At 48.6% G+C, this 12,651-nt stretch overlaps 1 protein-coding gene across 4 annotated transcripts in view; it reads right to left on the minus strand.

Moving 5' to 3' along the window:
• Positions 1-12,651, minus strand: part of UBN2 (ubinuclein 2) — a 624,092-nt gene that overhangs the window by 364,883 nt on the left and 246,558 nt on the right. For all 4 annotated transcript variants that reach the window (XM_086958832.1, XM_086958824.1, XM_086958830.1 and 1 more), the window contains one exon: positions 2,985-3,055. In XM_086958832.1, coding sequence (XP_086814958.1) covers positions 2,985-3,055 — 71 coding nt within the window. The remainder of the gene's footprint in view (positions 1-2,984; positions 3,056-12,651) is intronic.

The raw sequence follows: 12,651 nt of genomic DNA on the forward strand, positions 1-12,651 counted from the left end.
GATCAACACCCTTCGGGTCGGCAACCTTCTTTGGCTCTGGAACCTTCTTCGGGACGGTGTTACTGGGCCTTGGGGTTTCTGAAGGTTTCGGTTTCAATTTCGGAGCCGAGCCGGATGGCGGGACAGTCAAAACTTTTTTATGATCTTGGCTAAGGCCTTTTGGCGATGCCTTGACCTGAGCCGTTGTTATTGGGGTAGATGGTGTCAGGGTCAGGGTACTCACGATTTGCCCCGGCGGGATCTCGTCATCGGAGTCAGAGTAGTCCTCTACGGTGACGATCTCTAGGTTCGAATCCGGCGCCTCTTGTAGTTCCTGGTCGTCATCGTAGAGGTTGTCCGCGTCTGGTGCCTGTCGCTGCATTTCTTGCCTGGCTGCACGTCGGTTCCGAATAGTTTTCTTGGATCGAAACTGTGCACAGGCTGGACAGCTTTCCTCTTTATGGTCTGGGGAAAGGCACTTGTTGCATACGGAGTGCTTATCAGTATGTGGGAACTTGGTGTGGCATTGCGGGCACCTTTTGAATGGGCTTCTATCCATCGACGGTCGGCTCACATGGCGTCAAAAAGGCCCAACGGCCCGCGTCGTCGACCGCTTGGAGATGGAAGGCTGGATCGAGTAGAGAAGGTACCGATCGAGAACAATACCGTCGAAGAGAAGGCCTTTTGGCCTTTAGAAAAGTTTTGTTCTTGTGGAAAAAATCCTACGGAGGGCCCCCTTTCACAGGGAGCTGCCGATATGGATCATGGCCCCAGTGGTGGACATGGAGGTACACATGCCTTTCCATGACTGGAGAGCGGGTGGGTGCGAGCTGTTGGCAGATCTCTACCCGGACGACACGTTTCTATCTATCGAACGGGCGACGGAGACGTTCCGGCTCGGTGAGGGACAGTTCCTACACTACAGGGGCCTCCATGCAATGGCACGGGATACTTGGCCGCAATTCCCTGATGCGCCCCCTGTGTCCCATACCCTCAATATTATCCTTTCCTGTGGTAGGGGCAGGAGGCTGATAACCCTATTGTACTCAGCCATGCGGCAGGACTCCACCCCACCGGTTCCACCGGCGTGGGCGGCCTGGGAGGCGGACCTGGGGGTTGCTTTGGGCCCGACACAGCGCAAACGCATTGGTACCCTCACCCGGAAGGTGTCGTGCAATGCACGGTTCAAACTGACACTTTAACTTTTTACACCGAAAATATGTGACTCCGGTTGCCTTGAAGCGTATTGCCCCGGACAAGCGCGATAACTGCCCTAGGTGTGGCGCGCCGGGTGCCTCCTTCCTTCATCTGGCGTGGGACTGCCCATTGGTTTACGCCTTCTGGCAGTCGGTGGTGGCGCACATTTGTAAAGTTACTGAACTCCGGATGGAACTGACCCCTCTTCACTGCTTGTTAGCCTTAGTCCCCAAGCCCAGGAAGTGTAATTTGTCCTACAAAATGTTACAACTACTTTTAGTACTGGCAAGGAGGAGGGTGGCCATCACATGGATGGGACAGAGGGCCCCAGAGATGTCGCAGTGGCTTAGAGATGTGGGGGAATGGTCCCTGGCGGAGGAAACCTTCATGCAAACCGTGCGTAGAGATGTGAAGCTGCAGGACGACCTGCTTGCGTGGAGAATGATGCGAGTGGTGGGAGAGGCAGCCGAAGACTCGGATGGTACGAGTGCGGAGTTGTTCACCCCTGGGGATACAGGGTCTGAGGATGAGGGCGGTGGGGAGGGTGGGGGAGGGCAGTGAGTTGGGGGAGTGCCTGACCGCACACGCACATGTAGGTTACAACTGGGAGGAATTGTGTTTTGGTATCTCAAGGTTTCATTCCTAATTTACGTAATGATCGCTGCTCTATCTGCCGATAGGAGTGCCATAATGAGGTGAACGACCTGTATACACATGTTTTAGTCATGAATGCCGAAGTTTTGGGGGAGGGGTTCCTTTGGGGAGTTGGGGGGTAACCTGTATTAAAGAAAAAGAAAAGCAGATCAGAATATCCTGCCGCGCAGTTACATGGCTAGGTTCATGACCTGGCTTCCATGCTACCATCTACCGCCGCCCGGCCTTCGGGTTGTGGGCTGATGGGTCGTGTACACAGAAGTATGTTCTTTGACATAATGTCGTTGCTTTCTTGTAGCTGTCGGCGCAACTGTTATATGCTATCATTGTCTGCGACAAAAATAAAGTTAAAAAAAAAAAGAAAAGTTTTGTTTCGCTTCCGAAGATGGAGTATAGGAGTTTTTATCCGAACCCAATGGCGGAAAAAAACAATCTGAGGATGGAGAGGATGCCCATGCGCACTGTAGTCCAAGGGAGGAGTCACCTATCTCGTGATACTTCGAAAACTCTTCCTAGACAACAAGTGCAATCATCCGGACCCAACACTAGGCGGCGATCTATGCACAAGATATGAATTCAGCAGCCCACATGCCTCGAACATATAGCGTTGCGTTTGTAGCCTAATTAACCATGTAAAAAAAAGTGCTTTTAAACTTTTGCACAGGGTTGAGGGGAAAAACCTATCTGTCTCCCTGCTAGGCATGATAGGGTAATTCAGCACAATGGAACTCTTGAAGTGACATAGTCAACATTTCACACCTATACATACTTACATAGGAGGACAACATAATAAAATTATATTGAACATGTTTTTCCCTAGTGTTCTGGGACCAGAGAATCTCATGCTAAAGAATGATTCAAAGATAAAAAGATTCAATCCTAAGGAGGCTGTGGTGAGTACATTTGGTTCAAAATCACTAGGTGACAATACAATATGCTGCACACCACAATTTGCATATATTTTAATACACCAGGAAGGTGATAGATATGTAATCTACAACTACCTACCTGCTGCTTTTCATGGCCAAACCAAGAAAGCTACTGAAAGCCTTGATGAGGAGCAAAAGTTAATGTTGTGCTTTTACAGAATGAAAATGAAAATGCCTTGAAGACAAGAGCACAAGAATAACGACTGTCCAGATACAGCTACTTACTCCAGTAGAATATTGTTCATGTCCTGAGTGAAGAATTTCTTTCGCCCTTCTTCATCAAACAGCTTGGCCGCCTGTGAGAGAAAGCAGGAAGCATGGATCTCATTTCAAACTCATATTTTAGCTTGAATCAATATCGACCTATTGAAAGGCCTTCAAACTTTGCAATATGTATTACATTTGTGAAGCGTTTTCCCTGTTAGTCAATGATAACGGTGTGGCTCTATATTCACTTTCCATTAACAGATCTGCAGTAATAAAAGGCGAACGGAATATCCTGCCCCAGTGAGAGATTACGGGACCTTTACAAATTCTCTTTTTAATATAAAAAAAAAACTGACTCAATGCTCCCCTGCCTCCCTTTTTAAGGCTACAATAGACAAAACGAAAATTGGAAGAAACCCATATGTTTTTCAACTTTTCCAAGACTTAATATTTTGCTAATATCGTTGCTAAGTGTGCTGACGCCCAGACACAGGCAGATGCTTATACTAAGATTTACAAAGAATCCATGGTGGGCAATAAGAAACCAGTCACTTACCACTGACCACTTATTTGCACGGTGATACTCTTCTACATTCATGCGACACTCATTACATCCACCTTCTACTGGTTAGTTCCAAGTTAGAACTTAAAAGTTTCTTCTTTGTGGTGTTTATATCAGACGGTTCAGTAAGACTCACTATGATATTGATCATAAGTCCATAATACCCCGAAAGAAAACAGTTACCTACCTGTGTGTGGGGGGGGAGGTGCAAGCTGCAAAACTATATTTACAGGTAACTGGTATCTTCTACAACATAATATTTCATCGAGATTCCTAGGATTTGAACAGATTATGTAGCGGTATTACTTGCTTTGTGGTGGTGCTAGAAGAGATGAAACAAAGGTTTTTTCAGCACGCCTGGACTCCCTTCCACCTTTTTTCAGGAGTGTAAATCTGCCCTGTTTTCTAACAGTATGCGGAGATGTCCATGTGGCAGCCTTGCATATTTCCTCTGGAGACACGTTGGCCATAAAGACCAGCTTCTTTCTTCCTAGTAGTGTGCACTCTAGGTTAGACAAACCAAGATTTGTTTGCTAGGGTGTAACAGCCCGATAGTCTGTACAATCCATCAAGAAAGACTGTTCTTCGATACAGCCACCACCAGAGCTTGAGCTGTAGGCTTCACACAAAAGAATGCTGTGTTTTCCTGATACGGTCTCTCATTAGATTGTAGTACAAGGCTGCCCTACTGACATTCAGTGTGCACAGGACCCTTTCTCCTGCGTTTGCAGGCTTTCAGAAGAAAGCATATATGGTGAATGGTTGGCTTATGTGAAAAGGGGAGATAACCTTAGGTAGGGATTTTGGATGTCTCATTATTACCTTATCCTTCTGTATGGTTCCTGTACAATTAGTGCTTGTATCTCAGTGATGCGACTGATGCCAGGAACATCGGTTTCAATATACAATGCCAGTGTGGCATTATGCACTGGTTCAAGAGGTGCTTCCATCAATCCTTCCAAAACTAGATTCAAATTCCAGCGCAGAGGAGATACCTCTTGCAGGGGAACACCTTTTGGCTCCTTCCATGAACCTGTGTAGTCCTTTCAAGTTGGCTGCAATGGCTGATAAACGCGCCCTTAGCAAGGCATAGGAGACTTCACACTTAATAAAATGTGTCAGGTATCAGACTATTACAGTGTGTTGATTGAATATGTGATGCATTACACCTACTTGTGGGCGTCCTCTGTGCCTCCCTGATGATACATGACGAAGCCCAGGAGACTTCAAACTGGGGGGGAGGGGCGGGGGGTGGAAGGAGTGATGGAGCAGGGGAGAAACACTGAAACACTTTGTGTACCCCCGACAATGTTGTTCCCTAATAACTTTAATAATATTAATTGTGTGAAGCATGTAAACTAAATCAACAAAATGCACATTATATTAGACAACACTTGGGAAAAACGAACTGCTTTTTGCATTAAATTAATTTATTAATAAAATAGGAGTCGAACTAATATAGAACTGTGCTAACGCAGACATAAAAGAGTAAACGCTTCTATTTGTGCATATGGTAGAATTGTATCGTGGCAAAAGAATGCAGATGGCAAGTAAAATAGCTTTACATGTTGCTTTGCTAGGTAACACCTAACATGGGTAATTAGAATGGTGGGAGGTAAACAGAAGGGCTTATTTACTATATCTAATTTCTGTTGTGTTTGTTTTCATATTAGTTCCCATTACGGCCTGATGGGCCTAGTTTGAAAAGTGGCTGCGGCTAAAAATTGCGATGGTGAAATTGAAATTAAAGATGCCCCCCACGCATGAGCAAAGAGTTGCTTGTCACAAGTGCATGACCTATGCCCGGAGCAAGAGATGTCAAGGCCAGCCTGGCCTGCAACGGGAGTTGTGCCAAAGTTGTCTGCTTTAAAAGCCTGGGATACGGATGAACATTGAAACCTGAACGCGAGGAAATGTTGCAAAGTGCTAAACAAGTACAAATGTGAAACATTTGATGAAGTCATGAGAACCCATGGTATGAATTTGCACTTTCACGAACTGGCTTGAGCAAGGAGGACATGAGGTGATCATCACCACCCCTCCAATGGACCAGTGAGATGTGTAGCCCCTAAAAGTTTCAATTTTGGGTTTAGAAAGTTAGAGAAAGGGTATAAAATAGCTTGTGGAAATGATCTCGGTGTGGCCGTTATTTTTCGTACCTTTACTCAGCACAACATGCTGTCCGTTGGGACGATTTTTTCTTTATGGTGCAAGAGACTTTGAAACATTTGGACTTTGATGGTGAAAAGAAACGAGATCTGTTACGGAGATTCTATGTCGGAAGGGAGATATCGATGAGGTTAGAAAGACAGTCAGCTTGGGTACTTGTCCTATGTTCTGGAACTCTATTATCGCCCTATGGCCAAGGGGTAATGAGAGCTTTTCATTTACCTTTGCTTAAATGTATTGAATACGGTTTAGAATGTACTTTCGCAATATAACATTTCTCTGTTAATGAATTTAGATCAAATTCTATAGAATATAAACTCGAGTCTGTTTTTTACTCGAGTCTGTGTTTAAATAAAGTCATAACGAATAAATGTTACAAGACCTAAGAATAGTGTGATTGAGCTGGACTTAACCCCTTAAGTGTTGCCTCGGTGCATTGGCCGACGGCAGCACTACCTCCCCAGTGCTGCGCACGACCATTGGACGTCCATTCAGCACTAGTTCCAATGGACAGCGCAGCACTGGGGAGGAATGTTTAATAGCATCTATGAGGTTAATCGCCATCAACTGATTCCTACTAGTTGGTCCATCAACCAAATAGCGGAGTACCTTGATGTTGTTCTTTATGACTTAAGCGTTTGAAATTTGAATGTATATAATGTAGGCACCCCGCATGTCTTGCAGCTCATCTACTTGTCACTTTTTCAGGGCTGTGTGGTTTGTGTGTGCGTGTGTGTGACTCTCAGTGCTATGGGCCCCACCGATGAGTAAAATAAAAGAGGTTGCTCCTGGATTGGTGATATAGATAGAGGGCTTTGTGTTAGATCCGCTGAATCAGGTGGCGGGTACTCTAATATGGGCCATCAAAGCCGTTTCAAAGCTGTAATGGGCCATCACTAGCATCTTTTGTAATTTATATCCTGGCTTGGAGAAGGTGTCAAAAGGGAAGGGACGCACAAGTTACTACTTGTGTAACGATATATCAGAGGCATTAGTTAGTGATAGATTCCTTACCTTAAAATATCCCCAGGCATCAGACTGGATCCGGAAATTTTTGCGTAGCAGTACCATTGCGCGTCGGTAGGCGTCGTCTGCGGCTCCACGTCCGTCACCGGCGTCGTGATGACATCTTCGGAGTACTTATACGCCGCCTCTGCGTGCTGACGTCAGTTTTTAGACACAGCTTTTCCATGCCAGAAACGCAGAGCTATGCTAAAAACCAACACTGGTGCCTTGAAACTAGGGCCCTGAAAGGGGATGACCTTAACCCTAGATATCGGTTCGCAGAATGGGGAGGATGGGTGGGTCGGTAAGGAATCTATCACTAACTAATGGCTCTTACAGATATATCGTTACACAAGTTGTAACTTGTGCATCTGAAAGAGACACGTTAGTGATAGATTCCTTACCTTAGAATAGATACCCCAGCAATACCAACCTCGGTGGTGGGTCTGCGAACCAATAATCACACCAGAAAGTCCTGTAGGACGGAACGGCCAAAGAAGCCATCCTTCCGGACTTGGCTGACAAGGCAATAGTGTCTTGCAAACGTGTGCAGAGAGGCCCACGTAGCCGCCTGGCAAATGTCCTGCAAGGGCACTCCTCGGCCCAAGGCAGTTGTAGTCGCTGTGGCCAGAGTGGAATGAGCCCTCATCCCAACAGGGGGTTCCTTCTTAGCCAAGGAGTAACACGCCTGGGTACACAAGATGATCCACCGCGAGATGGTCTGCTTGTGCACCGCTTTCCCCTTCTTAGCGCCCACGTAACTAACAAAGAGTTGGTCATCCACCCGGAACTGGCGTGTGCGATCCAGATAGAACGAGAGCGCACGTTTTGGGTCCAGACGGTGGAGCCTCTCTTCCTCTCTCGAGGGATGCGGAAAAAATGTGGGCAAGGTGATGGATTGCCCGATGTGGAAGGCCGTGACTACCTAGGGCAGGAAAGAAGGCCTTGTCCGCAACACAACCTTGTCCGGATGGACTGAAAGGAAAGGAGGTTTACAGGATAGAGCCTGGAGCTCACTCACTCTCCTGGAAGAGGTGATGGCTACCAGGAAGGCAGTCTTCAAAGTAAAAAGGCGGAGAGGACAGTTGTGAAGTGGCTCAAAGGGAGCGCACATCAGAAAAGTAAGAACCAAGTTCAAGTCCCACTGAGGCATCAAAAAGGGCACAGGAGGGAACGTATGCGTGATGCCTTTCAAGAATCGATTACCAATAGGGGACTTGAACAAAAAAGGTTGATCAGGCAGCCTCAAAAAGGCTGAAAGAGCAGAAAGGTAGCCCTTGATAGTGCCCAGAGCAGAGCCCTGCTGGGCAAGAGAAAGGATCCACAGCCTTTGCTGTGCACCATGCCACAAATCTCTTCCACCTGCAGGCGTATACCGACTTTGTGGAGGGACGCCTGGCTGCCAGAATGATGTTACAGACTTCAGGAGGCAAGTCAAAGGGCCTCAACTGTCGCTGCTCAATCTCCAAGCATGGAGGTGGAGACTGGACAGGTTCGGGTGGAGGACTGTTCCCTTTTGCTGCGACAGAAGGTCCTCCTGAAGAGGCAGACAAACCGGGGGATCGACTGACATACTGAGTAGCTCGGGATACCAGTACCTTCGTGCCCAGGCCGGAGCCACAAGGATGACTTGTGCCCGGTCGCGCCTCATCTTCTTCAGCACTCTGGGCAGAAGTGGTATAGGCGGAAAGGCGTATAACAGACCGCAACTCCACTCGCGACGAAAAGCCTCTCCGAGCGAGTGCCGCCTTGGAAATACCTACGCGCAGAACTGAGGACATTGCGCGTTCTCTTCGGTGGCGAATAGATCTAATCAAGGCTCTCCCCACTGCAGAAAGAGACCTTGCGCCACGTCCGAGTTCAGACGCCATACGTGATCCATCATGCACCGGCCGCTGAGTTCATCCGCCTGCCGTTCAGAGAACCTGCCAGGTGTTGAACACCTGGGTCACTCCCTGATGTTCCAGCCATTGCCAGAGGCGCAGAGCCTCCTTCCAGAGGGTCCACGACCCCACCCCGCCCTGTTTGTTGCAGTACCACATGGCGGTGGTGTTGTCCGTGAACACCTGCACTACACTCCCCCAGACAGAGGGGAGGAATGCCTTCAGTGCTAGACGAATCGCCCGCAGCTCCAAAAGTTTGATATGGAGCCGGGACTCCGCCAGAGACCAGAGGCCTCTGATCTCCGCCTCTCCCATGTGGCCTCCCCAGCTCTGGAGGGACGCGTCCATCACAACTACGTGCTTGGGGAAGGGAGAGGGATCCGCCGCTGACCCAATCGCGGTCCGTGAGCCACCACTGCAGCTGTCTCACAGTGCCCTCCGAGATCAGAACATGGTCGGACAGGTTGCCCTGATGCTGGGCCCACTAAAACTTCAGGTCCGACTGCAGTGCCCGCATCCGCCAACGGGCATGATGCACCAGAAGGATGCAGGAAGCCATCAGCCCCAGAAGCCGCAGCGTCAACCTGACCGAAACTCGGGATAAAAGGCTGAAAGATTGGAATCAGAGCCTGTATATCCCGAACCCGCTGTTCGGGTGGGTAAACCCGAAACTGCGCCGAGTTGAGAACCGCTCCGATGAAAAGGAGCTTCTGAGAGGGGCACAGGTGGGACTTCGGCACATTGATGGAGAACCCCAGCTGGTGCAAGAGGTCTGCGGTCGTCTGGAGGTGGCTGACGACTGTCTGGGGCGAGCCCACCTTCAACAACCAGTCGTCGAGGTAAGGGAAGACTGAAACCCCTAACCTGCGCAGATGAGCTACGACCACCGCCATCACCTTCGTGAACACCCTTGGGGCGCTGGTAAGGCCGAAGGGGAGCACGGTAAACTGAAAGTGCTTGTGGCCTACCGTGAATCGCAGGTAACGCCGGTGGGCCGGCAGGACGGGGATGTGGAAATCAGCATCCTGCAAGTCCAACGCTACCATCCAGTCTCCTGGGTCCAGGGCAGCTAAGACCTGAGCCAGAGTCAGCATCTTGAACTTCTCCTTCCGGAGGAAGCAGTTGACGTTCCGTAGGTCCAATGCTTGGGATAGTAGTATTAAATCCTGCTTATTGGTGGAAGCAGATTTGTTATTCCTATTTTAGAAATGGCACTTTTAGAAGTGTAATACATCAATAGGGCAACCCAAGGAACTGGGTATCATCAATAACACAACATAATTGATCCTTGAGGAATCAATCAACTTTGAATTAGTGTTATGCGGACAGCTCTGGGGATACAAGCTGCTTCACTGAGGTGCCCCAGAGCTGTCCGCATGTTCACAGCCGGCCCCTTGTCAGGCCTAAATAGCGGTCCAGGAGGCCTTGGAGGGTCCTGGACATGCTGCAGCGTCTGCCTCAGTCTCAGAGAAAGCTGCTTTGGGGGCAGCGGCAGTTCCGCAAGCTCAAAGGCAGCTGTCTAGGTTGGTCGCGGCATTTGGGGGAATCACTTAGTTCTTTGGTGGCATTACAGGGCGAGTAATGTAGGTTGTATTTCCTCAAATTTCTAGGACGGGCCCAGCATGCCCAGCAGTCATGAATGATGTAGGACCTAAATTGCATTGTATGCCCTGATGTTATTATTGATGTTTTTAGGCCTAGTGACGACAAGATAAGTGTAATTTCACGATCTGCATATTATGTACAGTGATGAGTTTTTTGTGATGGGTGCAATCTATTGAGGAATTACCCTGTTGCATTAACTATACTGATATGACCATTGCCTAGTGGCACAGTGGTGTGTGTGCATGTTGCCTGTGCGTGTTAAGCCTGACTGCTCTACCAAGGGAGTGAGCAGGGGTTACCTTGGGTGTGTAACTCCCTTACTTTGATTAGAGTGGTGGGTTCTGCCTGACTTAGGAGAAATTTCCTAGCCAACCATAAACCCCATTTCTAACACAGTATTTGTAGCATAACTGCATAGAAAAAAACATGTGATAGAGCATCAGAGATGTTGCTTTTTAACACATAATAAAGATGATCAAAACAAAGGTGTAGGAAAGTGGGTTTCTGTTGCAGTAACCCCTCCACTTTTTGCCTGATGCACTTTTCCTTGGTGTGCCCCGGGTCCCTGCCAATCAGGTTCCCAGGGCCGGTGTTCTTTCCCCAAAAACGAACCCAATTGGCATCTCTGGCCACAGGTCAGCCCCTGTTAAATGGTACCATAGGTACCCAGGGCACTGTGAGCAGAGAAGACCCCTAAGGGCTGCAGCAAATCTTGTACCACCGTTATAGGCCCTGTACCCTGACACACACTGCCTTTACAGGCTGCGTGTCTTGGTGCAGAACACAATAAGTCGACATGGCACACATTCCTGTGTGCCATGCCCACAACACACTGCCCTAGCATACCTCAGTCACCCCTCTAGCTGGGTGCCCTATCCCAGTGGTGTGGGTACAGGTGCATGAGCCCTGTACCCCTACAGTAGGCAGGGCCATTCCTGAGCACTGTAAGTGCCATTCCTGAGCACTGTAAGTGCAGTGCTGCCATTAAGAGTATATGGTGATGGGAGGTCGTCATCACGAACTCCACAGCACCATGATGGCTACACTGAACACTGAAGTTTGGTATCAAACTTCTCAGCACATTAAATCCACACGGATGCCAGTGTGGGATTTCATGTAAAGTGCACAACAGAGAAACTAGCCCACAACCGGTGTCCAGACTGAGAGGCTGCCTAGCCTGCCACCCAGCAGACATGTTGCTGGAACCCTGGGTAGAGAGCCATCCACTCACGTGGGCCTGCAACAATGCACATCCTGGGGCGAGGTGCTAGGCCTCCTCCCCAAGGATGGGCAGGGGAAACTTCAAAGGCATGCCGCCTTTGTGAGCTTCTCCAGGCCACTTGCTTAACTCAGGCACTGGCCCCCACCGGTTCTGACCCCCACTCTGGCGTGAAGACAGGCGGGAAAACCTAAGTGAGGAAATGTGGTGTGCCAGCCTCTGCCAACCCCACCCCTCAGGTGGGGGAGGCGAGGTGAAGCACAACTCTGGGCTCTCGCCATCTTGAGGATGGGGAGCCCTACCCAATCAGATAGGCTCCTGCCCCCCTCCCACTGGAGAGAGGCAGGATAGGGGGTGTATTCACCCCAGGGAAGGGAACATTGGTCCCTGACCTCCCCCTACCTGTAACACCCCTAAATGTAGTATTTAAGGGCACCCTGAACCTTCCTTCCTCAGATCCAGATTCTGAAACTACAAAGAAGAACAAGAAGAAAGACCTGCCGTGCAGCTGCTAACAAGAGGACGACACCAACTGACTTGGCCTCAGCCCTACAGGATTGTCGACCCTCAAACCTGCTCCTGCTAAACCCCACCGGGCAGACCTATCGTGGCAGGATGTGGCTCTCTGCTTGAACCCATTGCCAAATACGTAGACTGTTTTTTGAAGGAATTTATGTGTCAGGTGATATCTTATTTACAAGACACTACTGACTTTATCAACAAAGTGTCTAGTGTCAACTTTTGTGAACATAGGGACATCCTAGTCACCTTAGACGTGACGTCCCTGTACACACAGATTCCTCAGCATGAAGCAATCGCGGTATTGTCCCATTTTTTAGAATTGGGACCCCGCCCAATGAGAGTACCAACCAAATTTTTGCTTGATCTTGCTTCATTTGCATTGAAGAAGAATTATTTCTGTTTCAATAGGGAATTCTATTTCCAAGTGAAAGGTGTAGCCATGGGCTGCCCCTTTGCACCGGAATTAGCAGTCCTATTTATGTCAATGTATGAGAACACATATGCACATAATAACAACCCATTCCAACAATATATCGGAGCATGGCTACGATTTATTGACGATGTGTTCATGATATGGACAGGAGACAGCGACACCTTGTCCCTGTTCCATCAATGGTTAAACTCTAGGACTGCTGACATTAAATTCAGTTTGACTCAGTCTACGAGTAGAATTTCATTTCTTGACGTTGAGGTCTTTCTGAAGGAAGGTAAACTGGCTAC

The sequence above is a fragment of the Lissotriton vulgaris genome, chromosome 1_1 (assembly GCF_964263255.1).
Source record: "Lissotriton vulgaris chromosome 1_1, aLisVul1.2, whole genome shotgun sequence".
Taxonomy (NCBI): Eukaryota; Metazoa; Chordata; class Amphibia; order Caudata; family Salamandridae; genus Lissotriton; species Lissotriton vulgaris.